This window comes from Hirundo rustica, chromosome 8, assembly GCF_015227805.2.
Source record: "Hirundo rustica isolate bHirRus1 chromosome 8, bHirRus1.pri.v3, whole genome shotgun sequence".
Taxonomy (NCBI): domain Eukaryota; kingdom Metazoa; phylum Chordata; class Aves; order Passeriformes; family Hirundinidae; genus Hirundo; species Hirundo rustica.
The window spans coordinates 34,898,002-34,920,018 of NC_053457.1; the positions used below are offsets into that span (position 1 = coordinate 34,898,002).

A 22,017-nucleotide genomic window follows, 5' to 3' on the forward strand; every position below is an offset into this window, starting at 1 on the left:
TTAATAAGGAACTGCTTGTAATTATGCTATTTACAAGGTATGACAGAGGTTTGAGGAAGAAACAGAAGCTGATCTCAGGGAAATGGACGGGTTTGGGTGACCCCTGGAGCATGGAGTTTGAATTATGGAGATGGGGGGCTGAGAGGTGAATATGGACTAGAGGAGAACAAGATGACTTTTCACCTCAGCACATTTAACTTTTAAATCCAAATAAACGTCTCGCGTTACTGGATGGTGGCGTTAGGAAAGAAAAAAGCACTAATCCCGGCCAATTTCGGAGTGTGGGGAAGGGGCTGCCCTTTCCTCACCGAGCAAAAATATCCCCAAAAAAAAAAAAAAAAAAAAAAAAAAAGTTACAGAGGGGGAAGAACTGCATTTAAAAATAAATCTGGGTAACTCGGTGGGATTTTTTTCCCTCCCTTTCCTTTCTCCCTCGCTAAATTAATCACATCAAACATCTGTTCCCGTGACGTTGTCCTCGGTGCCACACACACCACTGAACGATCTCGACGAGCAACAACACACCTTTTTTCCCTTTTCCCAAATATCCTCCGGTAATCGGGATCTCAGCCAGCAGCTCCCCGCTTCACTCGCTCAGGTAAATGAAAAGCGGGCGCGCTCCGCTCGCCCCCCACCTTTCCGAGCGAGGGCAAAACACAAACTTCGGAAGTGGCGTGGTGAGAAAAGCGAAAACTTTCTCACCTGTTTGGTCATGGAGTCTATTAGCCGAACGTACAGGTCCTGCTCTGTCCGGACTCCTGCGGAGGGAAAGCACAGACAAATTCCGGTCAGGATTTCGGGAGCGAACCCCCCCCCCCCCGGGTCCCACAAGGAAAGGATGAGGTCAGGCCATTAACCGCAGCGGGCAGGGATCTTAATTCAAAATTCCAAAAAGAAAAAATAAAAAAAAAAAACCAAAACAAAGAATAACGATAAAAATGAGCCAGGGATCAGGCGGTGCCGGAGCCGCGTCGAGCCCGGCGCTCGGGGAGCCGTGGCCGAGCCAGCCCCTCACCCCGGCCGGGCTCTCCGCGGCCCCAGGGCCCCGGGGAACACGCGGGACCGCGGGCGCGGAGCGGCCCCCGCGGGTTTTCCGCGCCCGAGGAAGCGGCTCCGCCGGGCCGGGGGCTCCGCTCTGCCCGCTCGCCCCATCCCAATAATTACCATCAATTCCCCAAACCGGGAAAAAACCCAAAAAACCTCCCTTAAAAAGTGCCGCTGTGCCCGAGCAGCCATCGATCCCCTTTTTTTACTTTCCACTTCAAGCCCAACCGGTTAATCATGTGAAGTACCATTGACTTATCGATCCTTTATGTTTTGTTTTCCTTATATGCCAAGGAAAGAGCCGTGTTTACACGCGTGTAATTTTAATCTCGAAATCTTTATATCCTTTACACCCCTGTTCTCCCCCCAGCCCCCCCAAAAATAAAAGGGCCTCAGAAGGAAAATCAAGGAAAATCAGACTTTCCAAAACGAGAGAACGACAACTTACCATTGCTATACAATAACTGAAGTTTGTAATGAATCCCATTGTTAGTTTTTTCATTGTTTGGCTCCTGCAAGCAACGATAAATAATTACATTCAGCATGAAAAACACCGCCCTCCTCCTGCTGCCCATTTTTCTCGTCCCTGAAGCTGCTCGGAATTAACAGTTTGCAGAAATTCAGCCCACGGTCACTTTTCTTTTTTTTTTTTTTTTTTCCCTCTCTCTCTCTCTCTCTCTTTCTGGTGTGGAGCGCTGATGATGTCATTAGCTCGGTGCAAATATGTCATGTTTTGCCGTTTTCCCGGGGTTTCAAATAAGTCGGGGCCGCGGCCGCTAAGTTTTTAAACGCCGGGGTTTATTCGGAGCGGCCGTGAGACCGGGGGGAGCCGCACGTGGCGTGGGCGCCGCTGGAGCGCCGGGAGAGCCGCCGTGCTGGGAAGGAGCTCTGCTCCACTCCGTTACGCTTACCAAAAAGAAAAAAAAAAAAAATCCAAAAAAAAAAAATCAAAAAAAAAAAAAATTAAGATAACTGCCAGACTTACTTTCTCTTTCTCCACAAAGTCCACAAAAGCCGTTCTCTCAATCTCCACCGGCTGTCCCTGCCTGTCGTACAGAGCTAAGACGAAGTGGAAAAAATTGGATTTTCTGAGATTGGAAGGCGGCTGTTTCTCGAAATGTGCCCGAGCCAGCCCCACGCCGCTGCGGGAGAAAACAAGACAAGGCGTGGGTGAGAGCGGCGGGAAGGGGCGCGCAGGCTCCGCGGCCGCGGGGGGATGCGGGGGGATGCGGGGAGCGCGGAGCGGCGCGGAGCGGGGAGGCTGTAACTGATACGGGGCGGGCGGGGGGGGGGGAGTTAAAGGGGGGGGGGATTTACGGCCGGGATGAGAAATACAGGAGGAGAAAACCGCCGGGAGAGGATTTGGCAGACGTACCTTTGGGCGGCCGTGTTAGCATCCACTACCCCAGCAGTATGCATCCATGAGCGGACCGGGTTCATCCCACTGCCCAGCGGTTCTTCTTTCATGGTCGTCCCACCTCTCGGTATATTTTCCTGAATCCCAAACATTAAAACAAATTTGGGCGAAACCAGCTCCTAACCAAAAGGGGTTAAAATTGAGGGAAATGTCAGATACGGGGTGGGTTGGTTGTTGCTTGATTTTCTCTCTCTCTCTCTCTCTCTCCTTGGCGACTGGAATATAAGAGATGACTTTACTCCCTGTGATCAGTAGGAGAAAAGCCCAGTTCAAGTCTTGCTTCCTTCTTCAATCTGTCCTGTATTGGCACGACATAAACAATTTACTGAGTACTTCTGTGCGGCGAGTTGGATGGCGTTCCAGTTTGGTGGTTAAAAAAAAAAAAAAAAAAAAAAAAAAAAAAAAAAAAAAAAGAAGTATAACTGCAGCCGGCGACACTGCGAGGTGGCTTTTTTTTTTTTTTTTTTCGGGGTGGAAAAGGGGGAGAAAAAAAAAAGAATAAATATTTTTGTTGTTGTTGTTGTTGTTCGCAGACGCGCTCAACGTGGTGTCATCCTAGTAAAAACCGGCTCGGCCAAAAAAAAAAAAAAAAAAAAAAAAAAAAAAAAAAAAAAAACAACCTTCAGGACACTGCTGAATCGACCACTTTCTGGCAAGGCTCTCCTGCTCCAAAAGACAAATAAACTGTGGGGGGGGGGAGAGAGAGAAGAAGAGAGGAAAGAAGGAAGAGGAGGAAAAAAAAAAAAAAAAAAAAAAAAAAATCCTGATTACCGCGGAGGTGTTGCCGGGCACACGGGAGAACGGGGCGCGGGCCCGTGGCGGCTCGCGGAATGGACGGAGGCGCGCAGAGCCCGGCCCTCCCTCCCCGAGGAGCGCGCCCCTTCCCCGGGAGCCGGGCCCCCGCCGCCGCGGGAGCCGTGGCGTCACGCGTGACGCGGCCGGGGGGGCGCGGCCACGGCCCTAGATGGAGCGCGGGGTCCGCCCCCATCGCCCCCACCACCCCCCGGCCGCGGCCACCGCGACAGCGGCGACAGCGGCGACAGCGGCGACAGCGGCCCCGCGGCCGCGCCGAGGGGCCGCGGAGGGGCCGGGGCCGGACAAAGGGCGAGCTGCGGGCTGCGCCCCTGCGCCATGGCCGCGCCGCCGAGGCGCGGAGGACGCGGCCGCGCCTGAGGCTCGGGGCGAAGGCGCAAACCCAGCCCCGGGGCCGCCTCGTCCGCCCGCGGCCGCGGAAAGATTCGTCTGTGGCTCTTTATGTGTATATATATGCGTGTGCGCGCGTTCTTATGCGGGGGTATCTCTGGGTGTATTGATATGTCCGGATACGTTGGTGTATCTCGATGGTTTTGTATCTTGATATAGCACGTATTGATTTTAGTATATATCCTCATATAGAGATGTTACTCCATATATTGATATTTTATACATATTGGTACTTTATACGTATTGCTATTTTATACATATTGCTATTTTATACATATTACTATTTTACATATTACTATGGATATTCCCCCCCCCCATATTTACATGTTATATCCATATATCACCTCCTCGAGCGATGAGCCTTTTCCGCCCAGTGTGGGCGACCACTTCCTTGTGCTATATTTATTATTATTATTATTATTATTATTATTATTATTATTATTATTATTATTATTATTGGTATTTATTTTTTGGTGAGTTTCCCACGTCCCCCGCGTTAATATTTCCCCGGCTCGGGGAAGATCGGCGTTCGTGCCCGAATGAATCGGTGAAAATCGAAAGTCCGATCTGTGTTATCAGGATCCCCTTTCTCCAAGGGGTGAGGGAAGAGAGGGGAAGAAAAAAAAAAAAAAAAAAAAAAAAAAAAAAGGATGTGTTAGAAAGCAATCTATTTTGCTGGTGTTGGGGGTTAATGACTATTGCCAAAGATAAGTGAATTATCAAAGCTGTTGCTCTACCCGATCTCAAAATCCATTACATTGCTGGCCGTCTAATTAAATACGTAAGTATAATAAAATCATATTTTATGACTATTTGAGGGTAATGAGATTAGTCTTTAGAAGCGATCGCCACATATTAAAGATGCCACTGTCTATAGAATGTTAATAACCTTAAATCAAAGTGTATGGAAACTATTCATGAGAAATTAAAAGAAAATTCCTGTATTCATAATCAGCCCGGAGCTTTTTGAGGTACAGCAGAGCAGATTACAAACCCAAACACTTTTATCGCGCACCGAGAGATACCAAAGTTCCCAAACAATGCCACGCTCGCGGTGGCATCTGGTGGCACGGGCACCTTTGGGGACCCGGAGCTGGCGCCGGGGGCTGCGGGTCCCCCCAGCCCGCAAAATCCTCCCTCCTAAAAATAAAGTAAAAAAAAAAAAAAAACCGCCCAACACCGCTGTTAGCTGCAAGATATTCCCTCAAATGGACAGCGCCGAACTTGGTGCTTCCCTTCCGCTAACGAAAGCTTAAAATCATTTACAGTATCTTTAATTCAGATTACACGCGCCAAGGCGATTTAAATCTGATTACCAAATTAGAAGGTTTTAAAACAAATCCTTTTAAATCTGATACTGTTGACTAAGGAGGGGAGGGAATGAGGGGGAAAAAAAAAAAAAAAAAAAGTTCCATAAGCCCATCACATAAGGTAACGATCCTGCCCCAGAAAGAAAGGGAGTTTTAAACCTTTTTGACAACAAATGCAGCTGCCCCACTATTTTGGACGATATTAAGCGAAAATGAATGCAAATCTGTGTTCAGAAGCCATCTGGCCAGGAATGGGGGAATCAGCTGCTCCTCACAACAGGCTCTGAGCCTGAATCTATTTCAGCTCATTTTCTAGATCATCTGGTCCTGCACCCAAAGCGTGGAAAATACGGTCTTTATCATTCACCAAATTTATCTTTTTTTTTTCTTTTTTTTTTTTTTCTTTTTTTTTTCCTTTTTTTTTTTGTCCCTCTGGCTGGCTGGAGCTGCCCGGGCCGCTGCTGCTGCTGCCCGCACCGCCCCGCACGGCTCCCAGGCCGGCATCCCGCAGGGCACGGCTTCTGCTTGGGAGGGAGGGAGGGAGGGGAGCCGGGGCCCCCTCCAGCCCCGGCTCCGCGCACCTTGCGCGGGGCGGCCGGCGAGCAGCGGCCAGGGGGTGTGCGCGGCTGCGGGGGGCGGCCCGAGCCCTCCCGGCTCCGCGGCCCTCCTCCTTTTCCTCCTCCTCCTCCTCCTCCTCCTCCTCCTCCTCCGGCGCCAAGTCTCCCTTTTGTGTGAATTTACGGGGTGAGGCTTCAGTGATCCCCCCGCAAATTTGCATTTAAATAGCGACATCAAGCGATGCGCGTGCCGCACACCAGCGGGCTCCCAGATGTCACGGCGGAGCCGCTCAGATGGCCGCAGCCCAGCTGTCCCCCGGCCCGGCCCGGCCCGGCCCGGCCCCGCTCCGCGCCCCGCGCACCGCCCGGCCCCGCGGCCGCGGAGCGCCTCCTCCTGCCCCGCACACGGAACCCCGCTCCGAACCGACACCCTTCTTCCCACCGCCTCCAGAGAGTATTCCCCGAAACTTTATCCTTTTATTTTTTTTTCCCCCCTCTCTGGGACAATCCCCTGGGGATTATTATCTCAAATAATTTCACTTTTTTTTTTTTTTTTTTCCTTCTTTTTGGCTATTATTATTATTATTTCTTATTTACCTCTCATTTCACGGTTTAAATCCCCCGAGTTGCAGAGCGCGATTTTGGTAATTTCGCTGTTTCCTCGGCCCTGGGCCGGCCCAGCTCCGCTCTTCCCACCTCACAAACTTTCCCAGCGGGAAGTTGCGGTGGGAGCGGCGGCCCCGGCCCCGCTCTCGGGGGGCTCGGCCGAGTCCCCGCAGCTCGCCCAGGTCCGGATTTCAATTTTACTGCCTCGAGGCGCCTTCATTACCGACGCGCTGCGTTACACCGCGCGGAATTTCTGCCCGGTGCAACCGAAGCGAGCCTCCACGGTCTCCCCGTGCTGCGGGAGGGAGCGATCCGCGTTTTCCGCTGTTTCCGCGCGTTCTCGGGCGCGGCGGCCCCGCGCCCGCTGCTTCAGGGCGTTCATCCCGGCCAGGCGCAGATTAACGCGGGGGCGCAGCGCCGCGGGGCTCCGCACGGCCCTTGCGCGGGGGGTCGCGCATCCTCGGCCCGAAGGCGGCCCAGCGGCGGAGCGCAGCGGAGCGGAGCGGAGGCCGAGCCCTGCTTTGGGGCTCCCAGGCCATCCCGGGCCCCCAGAGCCGCGCCACGGGCAGCGCTTGCGGGAAGGGCCTGGAGCTCCGCGCCGCGCCGCACCCCCCGTCCGCCTCTCGGGACGGATTCCCCCGCGCCGGGCTCGGTTCAGAGCTCGGATCCGCATTCCTGAGCATCCCGGGGCCGCTGCGGAGCCCACGCTGCGCTCCAGCCGCCCTCCCCGCGGGGATGGCCGGGGGATGAGCGGCTCCGCGCCCCGCGCACGCACCGCGGGGCGGGCACCGGCTCCGCGGGCTCGATGCGGGGAGGTTGTCCCTGTCCCTGTCCCTGTCCCCGTCCCTGTCCCTGTCCCTGTCCCTGTCCCTGTCCCTGTGCGGTGTCCCCGCGTCCCCTCGCCGGCCGGCCGCGCACCTCCCGCGCCCCTGCGCGGCTCAGGGCCAGGCTGCGCGGCGGCGTGGAGGGTCGGCCTCGGGGTCACGGAGCTCCCTGTGGGTGCAGGGCTGTTTTACCCAAACTGGCTCTCTGCCCTGCGCTCCCCCCGGCGCGCTGCCGCCGCCCCGCGCCCCGATATTGTTACATCAAAATTAGTTATTAAAAATTCTTTAAAAATAAAATAAAGGAAGGGGAAAAAAAAAAAAAGGGCTTAAACTTCCGCCGTGCCCGAGCGCCAGCGCTGCAGCCGTTCGCCCAACGGGAGCTTTTCCTCGGAAAAAAACAACTCCCCGCGGGCGCTGCCCGGCTCCCGCTGGCCCGAGGGTGCGGCGCGGGCGCTGCCCTCCGCTTCCCTCGGGATGCGGGGCCGCGGCGCGGGGATGCTGCGGGGCCTCCGCGTCTCCGTCCCCCGGGACCCCGGGAAGGGGCTGGGGGCGGCCCGGAGCCGCCGCCCCCGCGGAAGAGCGCGGGCGCGCAGCCGGGGCCGCGGGGAGCTGGCGGCCGGACAGGTCCCGCCGTGCGGCGGGGACGATATAAACTGACTCCAACTGAACAAACAAGGATCGATCAGATAATTTCAGATATTATAATTGGCTTTAATTAAACACACTTCGTTCTAATTAACTCTGAAATTTTAGCATGCTTTGGGACGTCGGTGTCTGATTTGATATTGTCAGTCCAGATGTCCTAATAAAATTCAATCCTCCGCTCAAGACTTCAATATTCGCTAAGAACAAAATGCAAATTAAATGTAAAACCTAAAGTATCGCCAAAGGTATAATCAAGAAAGGTGTCTCAAAACTTCTCACTTTTTATTACGCGCTAGTTAGAAAATGCAGATTACATCCTAACAAGACCTCGACTGAATAATAGAAACCTTAACCCTTTCGCGCTCGGGGCTCGCTCTGCCCTGCGGGGATCCGGGAACATCCTCCGCCAGCGCACGGGAAACACCCGCGGCTCGGGGCTCCCGCGCGGAGCGGCCGCGGAGAACCGGCGGAGCCCCGCGGGCCGGGCCGCTCTCCCCGCCGCACCGGCCGGGCGGAACTTGCCGCTGTCACCGGCACTTCTGTCCCCGGGGCGAGCGGCGAGGGCACCCGGGGCCACCGGACAGGGACAGGGACAGGGACAGGGACAGGGACAGGGACAGGGACAGGGACAGGGACAGGGACAGGGACAGGGACAGGGACAGGGACAGGGACAGGGACAGGCACGCCCCGAGGGACGCACACATCGGGGGAAGGTGCCGTCCCCCCGCTCCCCTCTCCGCCTCGCCGTTTCCCCGCGAGCCGCGGCGCTGCTGGAAGTGATGGAAGGCTCCGCAGCAGCGCAGGGAGCCCGCCCGGAGCCTCCCGCGGGGTCCCGGGGTGCCGCACCGGGGCACCCCCGGGCCGGGCTGGGCGCCAGCCCCTCCGCCTCGCCGCGCTCGCACGGCTCCGAAAGCCGGGCTATTCCCACATTAAACATTTGTATGTTTTCCATGCTAATGGAGTCACTTAAAGCTGTCGCTAATTTAACTTTTTAAAAAGGCCGCAGCGCGGTGATTTGCATTTTCTTTAGGATATTGAAATGAAGGGAAAACTGCTGGGCGGCGAGGCTGCCCCGAGCGTAGCTGGGGGCCATGCCGGAATGAAAACAGGGGAAGAAAAGAAGAAAGAAGGCAAGCGCCGCTTCTTCCCGACTGTTAATAAGCAATTTGTCCCGCCGCGATTTACATCGCAAAGACAAACGTGTCGGGGCGCCCGGTCCGGCCGGGGCCCCCTCGGGCCGCTCCCCCGCTCCGCGCTGCCCCGGCATCACCCCGGCGAGCCGCGCTCCGCATCCCGCATCCCTCCGGGCGCGCAAGTCCCGCGGCCGCGGGCGGCCGGAGAGAGAGGCCGGGGCCGCTCCCCGCGCCCCTCGGGCTGGAATTTCCGATGAATTTCCGAACGCCCCGCTGCGGGTAAACAACAAGTGCTGGGCTGGCCGTTTCCCTGGGCTGAGCCCGACTCGCCGCCGCCGAGGCTGTGTAGCGTGGGGACCGTGTGCCATCTACAGGACACTGCGCGGGCGGCCGCGCTCCGCGCCCCGGCCCCGCCGCCTCCCGCTCCCCCCGCCACATCCGCCAGCAAACATCGATTCTCTGTTGTTTCCACTTTTTTTAAAAAATAATTAAACCTCGTATTAAAACTTCGCGGGGGTAAAGATCGCGGCGGAGCCCGCGATTTCTTAATTTAATTAATTTATTTTTTTTTTTTAAAGATTAAAAGATGCGAAATGTAAAGATAATGCGATTTGATTTGTTAGTCTAACTCCGCGATTTGAGAGTTGATGTCCCCAAAGGCCGGGCGAGCTTTTTCCCTTTATTTATTTTTATTAAAACATCAATCTACTCTGGAGCTGGGTGAACTCAGTTTCACCTAGAGAACATAAAATTCTCCATACCAAGGAAATAAGCACCTTTCATAAATCAACAGTATTCCTGACAGATCGATCAATTTTTGGTTGTTAATCCGAAAGGAGGAGTTTTAATTGCTTTCTGCCTTTTAGCCCGGCCACCTCGGCGCGGCGGCTCCGGCAGCGCTCTCCTCTCCCCTTCCGCGCTCGGGAGAGGGCGTGAAAAAGCCCCGGAGACCCTTCCGCGCGGGGCCGCGCAGCATCCCCTCCGCGCTGCCTGCGCGCAAGCGGCCGGGACGCTCAAAGCCCGCGGCGCTGCCGAGCCCCCGCGCTGCGGGACGGACGCGGCCGCGCAGGGGAGCGCAGGCTGCGCGCAGGACCGCGCCCGGCGGCTCCGCGCACGGCCCGGCCCGTCCCAGGTAAGCGGCCGCTCCGCCGCCCTCGCCCCCCTCCCTCGGCCCGCGCCCCTTCCCGCAGCCCCGCGCGGCCGCTTACCTTGCGCGGAGGGCAGCGCGCAGGGCGGAGGGGACGCGGCGGAGTGTGCGGAGCTCCCCGCGCTTTAAACGCTGCTCGCCCGGCGCAGCCCGGCCGCGGTGCGGGGGGGCCCGGCGGTGCGCGGGGCGCAGCAGTGCGCAAGCGCCCCCCCCGTTCTCTCCGCTGCGCGGGGGGGGGGGGCGGGAGGGAGGCGCGGGGCGCCCGCGGGGGCGGAATCGGCGGCGCGGCCCCCGGGGGGAGCGCAGGGGGGAAGAGCCCCCAACCTCGGCCGGGCCCGGCCCGGCCCCGCCGAGCATCCGCGCCCCGTCCCGGGACTCGGGCGGATTTCCCCTCCCGCACCCCCGCGCCCCGTCCCGCGGAGCCACGGCCCGGCCCCGCTCCAGCAACGCAACAGTTTGTCCCGCGGGGATGGAGCCCCGGGAATGCCCGGCCCGGGAACTCACCGCTCCTGGCTCCGCGGGACACCAGCTGCCGCCCAGGCGCCGCTCACATCTTCCCAACTCTTTTAATTCCTCCTCCCCGGGCCGAGCCCGTGCCCAGCGCCCACCTCCTCGGCCGTACCGGGGCGGTACCGCCGGCACCGGGCTCCCAGAAGTTCCCGGCCGCTCTGCGCTTTGATTTGAGGCGCGGGCGGATGCGCTAAGAACGCGACTGGCTGCGAGAGGTTTTTATTTTGTTTATTTCTGCTCTTCCTTCCCCTCCCCTCTCCCAGTTTCGCCCAGGAGCTCCCGCAGCATCGGTTAATCCTCGAGGAGGGATAACTGCCGAGATCTTTAGCGAGCTCTCCGCTGCCGCGGATACTTCCTAGGGCTCCAGCAGCTCTGTGAGGGATGTGCAGCTACGAGATGTGAAGGTATTTAGGAAAAAAAAAAAAAAAAAAAAAAAAGTAGCGGTTTCCAAGTCAAGCAGATTCCTGCAGGGAAGTGAAGCCCGGGTTTAGCGCTGGAGCTACATTCATAAAAAATAAACCTATCGGTGTTGGCCTCGGTTATAAATTCAGGGAACATTCACCCCCGGGTTTGTTCTGACGGCAGCCACTCTCCGGTTGGGGTTTAATTTGTACCATGAAGGGGTTTTAGGGGTTTGGGAGAGGGGGGAGGCTGCCGGCGGCGTGGGGAGATGTCAGAGCCGCGCCTGGGGCGGGCAGGGCACCGTGACCCTGGGCCAGGCTGCCCCGTGCGCGGGTGGCCACCGCAGAGCCCAGGGCAACCCCGCGGGCTGAATTCCGCTCTGCTCAGCCACCGACGGGCTCAGCTGCTGCTCAAGGCCCTGCGAAACTGCCGGCCAGATGTGCTGCAGGTGGGCAAGGTCGGGGTCAGCCCAAAAAAAAACGCAGCGCAACTCCGCAGCTCCTCCCCCGTGTCCCGGGGCATCCCCGTTCAGGGATGGAGCTGCTCCAGCTCAGGGCTCGGGGAAGGGGTTCCGTGCCGGGCCCTGCGGTCTGGGCACCCAGCAGGAACCACCCAAAGGGGTCTCAGAAGGTCCCATGGGTAACTGAGGGATCTGGGCTTTAATTGTTTTACAGTGTCCTGAGCGCAGGGCTCGGGCCGCTCCGTTTGTAGAAATGCCCGGCCGAATTGCGGGGAACGCGCTCAGTTTTAGGAATTGCTCCTGACTGGGAAGGCTGGAATGTCTCCGTGGGCTCCGTGGAGCCAGAAGGGATGAAATCAGGAGGCAGAGCCGGGGAGAGCCGGGCGCCCCAGGCCCGAGCCCTGCGGAATTCACCTCCCCGCAAAGCAAGGGACGTTCTGCTGGAAAACAGCGGGACCTCGCTTCCATCCACAGCTCCTCCCTTTTGCACGGGGGCTGAGGAGGCGTCTTTTTGAAACAAATCCGTGCCCACAAAATGTTCGTCGAGCGGATTCCTCCAGAGCCAGGTGATGTCCCCGAGGCTGCAGGGGATGCTCTCCCCAAAACCTTCTTCCCCTTTCTCGCCCCTCGGAGGAGCTGTAAGGCTCGGAATTCAATCGTGCCCCTCTCCTCGCGTCACCAACCCACTTTTTAAACATCTCCAAACACCCCACGTTGTTCTCGTGCTCCTCGGGAAGGAAAGCCGGGTTCTGCTGCAGCTTCTCAAGCCGCCAGCGCCGGGTTCGAACGCTTGAGTGGGAAGAGTCAGGGATGTACGAGGACACGGACAGGAGCTGCCCCTTCCTTTAAGGACCTGACTTTGTGCGGGTGTGGGAGCTCGCTCCTCGTGCCACCGCCCAGTTCGGGAGAGGACGCGGCAGCAGCTCCCGGCAGGGACCACGGCAGCCACGGTCCCCGGCCGGGGGGGCTGTCAGGAGTGCGGGGATGCCGAGCCGTCCCCCACCCCGCTGGCAGGGATTCCGGGAGAAGGCGGCGGCCGCAGGGAATGTTCGCCTCCAGGCCTGCGACCTGCCGCCGGAGACAGGTGGGAAGGAGGGAGCGCTCGGGAGAGATAAACAGCAGCCGGAAGAATATCGAATTTAAATGTTGCCAGCGGAGAACTCCAGCGGCAGACTCGGCTGGAAATTATCTGAGACACCGCGGCACAAAAACGCTTCCTTTTCGCGAGGCAAACGACCTAATCAAGATGTATGTGCATGACAATGCGCTCGCAGGGAGAGAAAGTCGGAGTTATCTGCTTCAATTACGGCACTTCCCGTGTCCCTGTCCTGGCAAAGGATGAGGATAATAAATATAAACCGGGGGTTTTTTCCGAACCTGTAACCGTGTTGAGTAACTCAGCTCCCATTGAGCCGCACGTGAAGTACGAAAAAAAAAGAAGTTGCCAGGTAAAATATTGTGGATATTCCTGAGGAATTAAATAGGAAATGAAATAGGAAATGAAATATTAAATATTATATGAAAAGCTGGCTTGCAGCCAGCGGTGTCTTAATATCCAACAGGACACGGGGATGTGCCCATGAGGGAGAATTGATTGTGAGCTCTTGGCACGAGAATGGAAACTGCAGAAGGGTTTTGGGAAGTTTATATCTTCGAATCAGTCATGGAACCGCGGGCTGGTTTGGCTTGGGAATGACCTTCAGCATCCTCCAGTTCCAACCACACGGACAGGGAGGGAGGGACAGGATCCCACCTGTGTCCATCCAAATGAGGGCTCTGCTGAAGAGATCCTTCCTTCCTTCCTTCCTTCCTTCCTTCCTTCCTTCCTTCCTTCCTTCCTTCCTTCCTTCCTTCCTTCCTTCCTTCCTTCCTTCCTTCCTTCCTTCCTTCCTTCCTTCCTTCCTTCCTTCCTTCCTTCCTTCCTTCCTTCCTTCCTTCCTTCCTTCCTTCCTTCCTTCCTTCCTTCCTTCCCCGGCTGCTGCTCCTTCCTCTTCTCCTGCTTCTGTCCCTGCCCCTGTCCCTGTCCCTGTGCCCTGTCCCCCTGTCCCTGTGCCCAGTCCCCCTGTCCCTGTGTCCCTGTGTCCCTGTGTCCCTGTGTCCCTGTGTCCCTGTGCCTGGGTCTCTGTCCCTGTGTCCCTGTCCCTGTCCCTGTCCCTGTCCCTGTCCCTGTGTCCCTGTCCCTGTCCCTGTCCCTGTCCCCCTGTCCCTGTCCCCCTGTCCCCCTGTCCCTTTCCCCCTGTCCCTGTCCCCCTGTCCCTGTCCCTGTCCCCCTGTCCCTTTCCCCCTGTCCCTGTGTCCCTGTCCCTGTCCCCCTGTCCCTGTCCCCCTGTCCCCCTGTCCCTGTCCCTGTCCCTGTCCCCCTGTCCCTGTCCCTGTGTCCCTGTCCCTGTCCCCCTGTCCCTGTCCCCCTGTCCCCCTGTCCCTGTCCCTGTCCCTGTCCCCCTGTCCCTGTCCCTCTGTCCCTGTCCCTGTCCCTGTCCCCCTGTCCCCCTGTCCCTGTCCCTGTCCCTGTCCCCCTGTCCCTGTCCCCCTGTCCCCCTGTCCCTGTCCCTGTCCCTGTCCCCCTGTCCCTGTCCCCCTGTCCCTGTCCCTGTCCCCCGTCCCTGTCCCTGTCCCCCCATCCTTGTCCCTGTCCCTGTCCCTATCCCTGTCCCCGTCCCTGTCCCTGTGTCCCTGTCCCTGTCCCTATCCCTATCCCTGTCCCTGTCCCCGTCCCTGTCCCTGTGCCCTGTCCCTGTGCCCTGTCCCCCTGTCCCTGTCCCCCTGTCCCTGTCCCCCGTCCCTGTCCCTATCCCCGTCCCTGTCCCTGTGTCCCTGTCCCCCGTCCCTGTCCCTGTCCCTATCCCTGTCCCTGTCCCCCTGTTCCCCGTCCCTGTCCCTGTGTCCCTGTGTCCCTGTCCCTCTGTCCCCATCCCTGTCCCTGCTCCCAGCACCGTCCCTGGCACATCCCAAGGCTCGGACTCCTCGCCCCTTCCCGTGCTGGAGCAAACTCCCGCTGGATCCCTGGTCCCGTGCTGCAGGCAGATCCCAAGCAGAGATGCACCCAGGTGGATCCCAAGGCTTTTCCCAAGGCTGCCTCCTTCCTTTCGGGCCCTGCGCCGTTGTCCATAAATCCCGGGGAGGGCTGGAATTCCTGTCTGAGCAGCGCCGCCAAGAAATGAACTTTGGCTGAGCACAAATCGCACATGAAGCGGGAAAGGAGATAAAAACCGATGCAGGCCTGGGTTTCTTTTGAGGTGGAATGAGCGATCCCAGGTGTCAGCGCCTCAGAGACCTGCCCAGGTACGGTTTGAACTCACTAAATAATGGATTTCACTTTGCCTGCTTTCTTTGGGGTGGAATCATGTCCACAATCTGGTTTTTTCTGCCGTTTCTAGCCTGCAAAATCTGTGTTTTGCTGCTTGAATTTAGTTCAGAGCCAGGTGCTCAGTTTTTATAAGGCTCAGATTTTCATCTGTTGGACTCCTAGAAATTATGCGTGACGTTGGTAAGGGCTTATTTATTATTTATCGCTTTTATTGTAGCATAATAGCTGTGAAATTTAAACACGAAATAAGCTAAGAGAAGAAATCCTCATGCGCAGAAGTGAGGCTGCCATCACAAACACAAGAAAGCAGCAATTTGGGGGATATTTCCATCAACCCACCAGTGCATCCTGATTATCAGCAGTGCCAAAGGCTGTTTGTGACCTGCAGCGCTCCGTCCCAGTGACCTGCTCAGAAGCAACACTGCACGTACACTTTGCTTGTTTATTTATTTCTGAGGTGACAGATTTATCTCCTAATTTTGCTCTTGTTTCCCAGCCTTTTCTAGGACTCTTGGACAGTTTATAGAGAGCAGCTGACACCTGTAAAATTCACCTGGAGCTATTCACCTCGATGCAATTCATCCAGAACTCTTCATTCACCAAAAAAAAAAAAAAAAAAAAAAAAAAAAAAAAAGAAAAAAGAAAATTGATTGGAGTTGCTGAGGAACTCTTCTGTCCTGTCTTTAAAAAGTGGATATAAAGCTGTCAGCTTTTACAGCTGCCCTCACACTGCCTCAATGAAACAGAGCTTTGGAGGGGGGATTCCTCCTCCAGCCTGGAATTCCTGATGCTCCTGGAGTCAGGTCCAGCACAGGGATGGGGTGAGAGGCAGCTTCTGCAGCATCAACCTCATCTGCATCACCTGCACCACCTGCATCTGCATCACCTGCACCACCTGCATCTGCATCACCTGCACCACCTGCATCTGCATCATCTGCACCACCTGCATCTGCATCACCTGCACCACCTGCATCTGCATCACCTGCACCACCTGCATCTGCATCATCTGCACCACCTGCATCTGCATCACCTGCACCACCTGCATCTGCATCATCTGCACCACCTGCATCTGCATCACCTGCACCACCTGCATCTGCATCACCTGCACCACCTGCACCACCTGCATCTGCATCACCTGCACCACCTGCATCTGCATCATCTGCACCACCTGCATCTTCTGCACCACCTGCATCTGCATCACCTGCACCACCTGCATCTTCTGCACCACCTGCATCTGCATCACCTGCACCACCTGCATCTTCTGCACCACCTGCATCTGCATCACCTGCACCACCTGCATCTGCATCACCTGCACCACCTGCATCTGCATCATCTGCACCACCTGCATCTTCTGCACCACCTGCATCTGCATCACCTGCACCACCTGCATCTTCTGCACCACCTGTATCTGCATCACCTGCACCACCTGCATCTTCTGCACCACCTGCATCTGCATCACCTGCACCACCTGCATCTTCTGCACCACCTGTATCTGCATCACCTGCACCACCTGCATCTTCTGCACCACCTGCATCTGCATCACCTGCACCACCTGCATCTTCTGCACCACCTGCATCTGCATCACCTGCACCACCTGCATCTGCATCACCTGCACCACCTGCATCTGCATCATCTGCACCACCTGCATCTGCATCACCTGCATCATCTGCATCCCTTCCTGGGGAAGAGACCGACCCCTCACCTGTGCTGGATTTTTGTTTTGCTAATCAAAATTAGAAAATTTTCAAATTAGGAAAAAAAAATAGATAGAGAAGAGGGGGGAGAAAAAAAAAAAAATCTGATTTTATCACTTTGAGAGTTTTGGCAGCTCCAGGCTGCTCCATCAGGGCTCTGTCCAGCCCAGGCTCAGCTGATCCAGGCAGGGGAGGTTTGGTGGCTGCCCAAGGCAGGATCCAGCACACATTCCTCAAGTTATTGGGGGTTTTTAGCATCTTAAAACTTTCCTTGATGCAACACTCTAAGGATTTGCAAAGTGCTCTTTATTTGTCCCTCAGTATCCCGGAGAAAAGGAGCCTCAGTGGAACCTTGTGTCCCTGCACAGCTCCCTGACAGGAGGGGACAGCCGGGGGGGTCGGGCTCTGCTCCCAGGGAACAGGGACAGGAGCAGAGGGAACGGCCTCAGCCTGGGCCAGGGGAGCTCAGGGGGGACAGCAGCAGGAATTTCCCCATGGAAAGGGAGCTCAGGGGGGACAGCAGCAGGAATTTCCCCACGGAAAGGGAGCTCAGGGGGGACAGCAGCAGGAATTTCCCCATGGAAAGGGAGCTCAGGGGGGACAGCAGCAGGAATTTCCCCATGGAAAGGGAGCTCAGGGGGGACAGCAGCAGGAATTTCCCCATGGAAAGGGAGCTCAGGAACTGGCACTGCCCAGGGAGGTTTGGATCCCCATCCCTGGAGGTGTCCCAGGAATCCCTGGAGGTGGCACTCAGAGCTCTGGGGACAGGGTGGGGATGGGGCACAGCTGGGACTCCGTGGTCCTGGAGTTGTTTCCCAACCCCAGAGATTCAGGGATTCTGGGATCTCTCCCTCAAAGCTGGCATTTCCCAACCACCCCAAACATTCCTCAAGGTCAGTAGTTACGTGTTTGTTTCTGAGAGCTCCCGGCCTGAGACGCTGCAGCTCCCAGGAGCGGGGGCACAGCCCAGAAGCCCACGCTGATCCCAGGCTCACCGTTAGGGCAGGTTTGATCACCCGCACAAACCTCGGCCTCCCTGGGCATCCATCACGCCTCAGCCGGGAGCAGGCAGTGATCCTTTACTCCCCGATGCCACATTTCCAGGAGCGTTATGTATTTCCCAGCCATTTTCCTGTATGGATATGCCAGGGACTGCGTGCAATATTCCAGAATGCTTCCAGCAGTGGCGCACAGGGGAACATTCCGGCATTAACCACCTCTCACCTGGCCCATTACCCTCCTCCTCCTCCTCCTCCTCGGGAGGAGCGGCTGATTTCCCCTTTAAGCGCCGTATCATCACTTGTTACACGCAGCAGCACGGCTCCTCTCAGCGCCCCGGTCCCGGGAGCTTCAAACCCAGGGGTTTGGGGTTCCTTCAGCGAGTCCCTGCAAAACCCTGAGCCCAGCAGACCCAAGCCCTGCTACACAACTGCCTGAGGGCCTCACCAAAGCCTCTCCGGGCGTGGACACCGCCTCAAAGGTGGATTTTACAAAGGTGAGTTATGGGGAATGCACAACAACTCTGGGGAAGTTTTTTCCCAGCGATTAATTGTTCCTACTGATGGGATTTTCTCTTTATTTCCTGTAGCAGCTCTTCACTGTTCGGTGCTGGATCCTGTGCTCTGACTGCCCTGGCCAATGGGATTTGCTGCTCGGGGAATTCCCGGTGGATTTGGGATCCACACACAAACCAGAGCTCGGACAGAGGAGATCCCAGCTCAGAAGGAGCAATACTCCAATCAAAAGTTTAAATTGCTGTATTTATTCATTCGAGAGGACTCTGCACGTGCCCCCTGAGCGTTCTGAGCAGAAGCCCCAGGAGTCCCAGCCCAGGAGCTCCCAGCCCAGCTGGGGCCCAGCAAGGAGGATCAGAGGGGACCGTCCTGCCAGGAGGACCAGAGGGGACCTTCCTGCCAGGAGGATCAGAAGGGACCTTCCTGCCAGGAGGACCAGAGGGGACCTTCCTGCCAGGAGGGTCAGAGGGGACCTTCCTGCCAGGAGGATCAGAAGGGACCTTCCTGCCAGGAGGATCAGAAGGGACCTTCCTGCCAGGAGGATCAGAGGAGACCTTCCTGCCAGGAGGATCAGAAGGGACCTTCCTGCCAGGAGGATCAGAAGGGACCTTCCTGCCAGGAGGATCAGAGGGGACCTTCCTGCCAGGAGGATCAGAAGGGACCTTCCTGCCAGGAGGATCAGAAGGGACCTTCCTGCCAGGAGGATCTGCCTGGGGTTTGCTCTCTTCTCCCGAGACAGGACGAGAGGAAACGGCCTCAAGTCGTACCAGGGGAAGCTTAAATTAAATACTGGGAAAATTCATCCAGCCCTGTCACAGCTGCCCCAGGGTGGAATCCCCATCCCTGGGGGGGATTTCACAGCCCTGTGGATGTGGCACTTGGGGACACGGGGCGGTGCAGGGGACGGTTGGGCTGGGTGACCTTGCTGGGCTTTCCCAACCTGCCCATTTCTGGGATCCTGTGGCTCTCTGTGTCCCCAGCTGTGCAGCACCCACAGAACCCCCCCAAAACCTCAGGGCTGGAGGGGTGGATTGGGTCAGAAACCGCCGGGTTTGGGTTCCCTCAGCCCGGGCAGGGCTGTGCCAGGTGCTGCAGGGTTTACCCGAGCCGGGGCACAAACCCCAGCCAGGATTTATCTGGGGGCTCCAGCCCTGGCAGGGCTGTTTGAGGTGACCCCGGCAGGGGCTGCTCTGGTGGGAGCTGCTCCCTCTGCTCGGAGGAGCTGTGCAGGTGGAGAAGCTGCTGCGGTGAGGATGCAGGCACAGGCTGCAGGTACTGAACAAACGAACGCAGCCAGCAGCGGCACTGAGCGAATTGTCAAACGAACAGGAGCCCGAGGAGAGCTGCGGCCCTGCCCGAACCCAGCGCCGTGGTTTCCACAAGCTTCAGTTCTGCAAAATCTTGCAAATTGCCTCAAATTCTCGTCATTCTGCCGTGTCTAATGGCCATTTAGGGGCACTCCGGAGAGTTTCCCTGTCCTGGGGATGCCTGAGGATCTGCTGGGCTCCTCCCAGTGAGTGAAACTTTGGAGCACCGCCCTTGGAGGTTCTAAACTCACCATAAGCTCTGAACTTTGGGATGTGTGCAGGGATTCTGATTTCGGGGTTTATTTGAGGGGTGGTAACCTGGGCAGGATGGTTTTATCCCTCACATCCCCTCCCTGGAGCTGCTGGGACCTCAACCATTCCCTTGGGGCTGCAGCCCGGACCTCTGGGTGCTCAGAGGTGGGAGAGACCCTTTTTTGGGAGCAGTGTGGGGAGCAGCTGCGGGTTCATGGCCCAGGTGACGTCAGCAGCTTGGTGTGAGTGTCTGAGAGCCTGAAAAGTCTCTTTAATTTGGATTTAATTTGAGTGGTGAGACCTTGTGTGAGCTCCCGTTGCTGGCTCTGAGGAAAGCAGCCCACGTGTGTACAAAGATGGGCCACCTTTCAGCTCAGGTGCTCTAAATTATTATTTTTGGGGCTGCTACAAAGCTGGGAGGGGCTGCTGCAAAGCCCAGGGTGGGTTTTGGGATCTGCCTGGCACAGCCAGCCCTCCCAAAATGGGGTAAAGCCCTCCCTGTGAACTTAAAAATGCCAAAATACAGGGGTTCAGTGTGGATTAATGCAAAAAAAAAAAAAAAAAAAAAAAAAAGGTGAGGGAAGCAGGGAAATCAGCAAGGAAATTGTTGCGATTTTTTTTCCTCTTAAATGCTTTTTAAAAAAGGGAGAAACTTCTTCCCGGGGCTGGTTTGTGGGATGCCATGGCTGGAGCACAGAGCTGTGGGGAGAGCACCCCGTGGCAGGGCTCTGCAGGGTTTGTGCCCACAAATCCAGACTGGGATCAGCATTTACACCTGGAATCCCTCAGGGACGTGAGCTTGGGGCTGTAATTCCATGGTGATGAGGCCAAAGACAAGAAATATCTTTTCTGGGCTTTGTAAGGACCCCGAAGTGCCCGCTGTGGGTTTCCTGGCAGAGCCCAGGAGTGCAGGGACAGCAGCTGGGACACCCCAGCCCCGGCAGAGCTCAGAGCAAACCCTGCTGCAGATCCCTTGGGAAGGACGGGAAAAGGAGCTGCTCCCACTCAGGAGCTGGCAGCTGCAGAGTGAAATAACTCACTGTGCCGAGACAAAACGGGCCAGTGCAGAAATCAACTGCGGGGACTTAAAGCAGCATCAGAAACGCCATGAAATTCAAAATATGATTTTTTTTTTTTTTCCGATGCTCTTCAAGCTGGGTAAATATAAAAGTGCAATTAGTAGAGCTGCTGGTGGAGAGCAGCCCTGTCCCGAAATCCTGGAGCTCAGGTGTGTCCTCAGCCACAGCTGCTGTGGGGTCCCTGGGTTTGCTCAGCCAGGAGTCAGCAGCTCGGATTATTCCTCCTGTCGGGTGATGTTTAAAATTCCTGCTCTGTTTTAAAACGGTGCTGTGGGCATCAGCTGGAGCCACGCTGTGAAGAGGGTGCATGACCAGCATGGGGGGAAACACTGGATTTATTTTCCTGAAAAGATAACCAAAGTGGGGGAAAGGATATTTCCTTTCTGTGGATTGGAAGCAGGCACTGGCAGAGGATTTCTTTACCATTTCACATCCGTGTTGGTGGCATCTAAACTGTCTGATGCCTGGAACGAGCTGGACATCACTGCAGAGAAATTACCTGCGCTTTCAGAAGCTACACTTGATTTGCTGTTGGAGAATAAGCTTAGACCCGACTGGATCTGCCTGATCCGGGTTGTTTGGGGTGCTAACCGCGATCCTCCAGCCCCAAGAGATGTCACGGTAGATCCTGTTAGGGCAGTTAAAGGATGAAAACAGTGGTGTTTGCAGGCTGTCTGTCTCCTCGTTCTTCTGGAGGGAGCTGGGGAATGCTATCAGCAATGTGATGTTATCAGGGATGTGATGTTATAAGTGAAGTGATGTTATCAGGAATGCTATCTGGGATGTGATGTTATCAGGGATGTGATGTTATCAGGGCTGCTATCTGGGATGTGATGTTATCAGTGATGTGATGTTATCAGGGATGTGATGATATCAGGGGTGTGATGTTATCAGTGCTGTTATCAGGTATGTGATGTTACCAGTGCTGTTACCAGTGCTGTTATCATGCTGTCCTGTTACCAGTGCTGTTATCAGCGCTGTTATCAGGTATGTGCCGTTACCAGTGCTGTTACCAGTGATGCTACCAGTGCTGTCCTGTTATCAGTGCTGTTATCAGGTATGTGCTGTTATCAGCGCTGTTATCAGGTATGTGCTGTTATCAGTGCTGTTATCAGCGCTGTTATCAGGTATGTGATGTTACCAGTGCTGTTATCAGTGCTGTTATCAGGTATGTGATGTTACCAGTGCTGTTATCAGCGCTGTTATCAGGTATGTGATGTTACCAGTGCTGTTATCAGTGCTGTTATCAGGTATGTGATGTTACCAGTGCTGTTATCAGCGCTGTTATCAGGTATGTGATGTTACCAGTGCTGTTATCAGCGCTGTTATCAGGTATGTGATGTTACCAGTGCTGTTATCAGTGCTGTTATCAGGTATGTGATGTTACCAGTGCTGTTATCAGCGCTGTTATCAGGTATGTGCCGTTACCAGCGCCGTTACCAGCGCCGTTACCGGCGCTGCGCTGTTATCAGCGCTGTTATCAGGTATGTGATGTTATCAGCGCTGTTATCAGGTATGTGATGTTACCAGTGCTGTTACCAGTGATGCTATCAGTGCTGTCCTGTTACCAGCGCTGTTATCAGCGCTGTTATCAGGTATGTGATGT

At 56.2% G+C, this 22,017-nt stretch overlaps 1 protein-coding gene across 2 annotated transcripts in view; it reads right to left on the minus strand.

Annotated features, from left to right (window-relative positions):
• The window catches only part of EBF3 (EBF transcription factor 3), a 122,531-nt gene extending 119,750 nt beyond the window's left edge, over positions 1–2,781 (minus strand). The window contains exons 1-4 of one of the 2 annotated variants that reach the window (XM_040071761.2): positions 2,420–2,781; positions 2,030–2,186; positions 1,493–1,556; positions 703–758 (exon numbers count right to left, since the gene is read on the minus strand). In XM_040071761.2, coding sequence (XP_039927695.1) covers positions 703–758; positions 1,493–1,556; positions 2,030–2,186; positions 2,420–2,553 — 411 coding nt within the window. In that variant the 5' untranslated portion in view covers positions 2,554–2,781. The remainder of the gene's footprint in view (positions 1–702; positions 759–1,492; positions 1,557–2,029; positions 2,187–2,419) is intronic. The other variant, XM_040071762.2, reaches the window with a different exon arrangement.
• Positions 2,782–22,017: the final 19,236 nt, after the last annotated feature.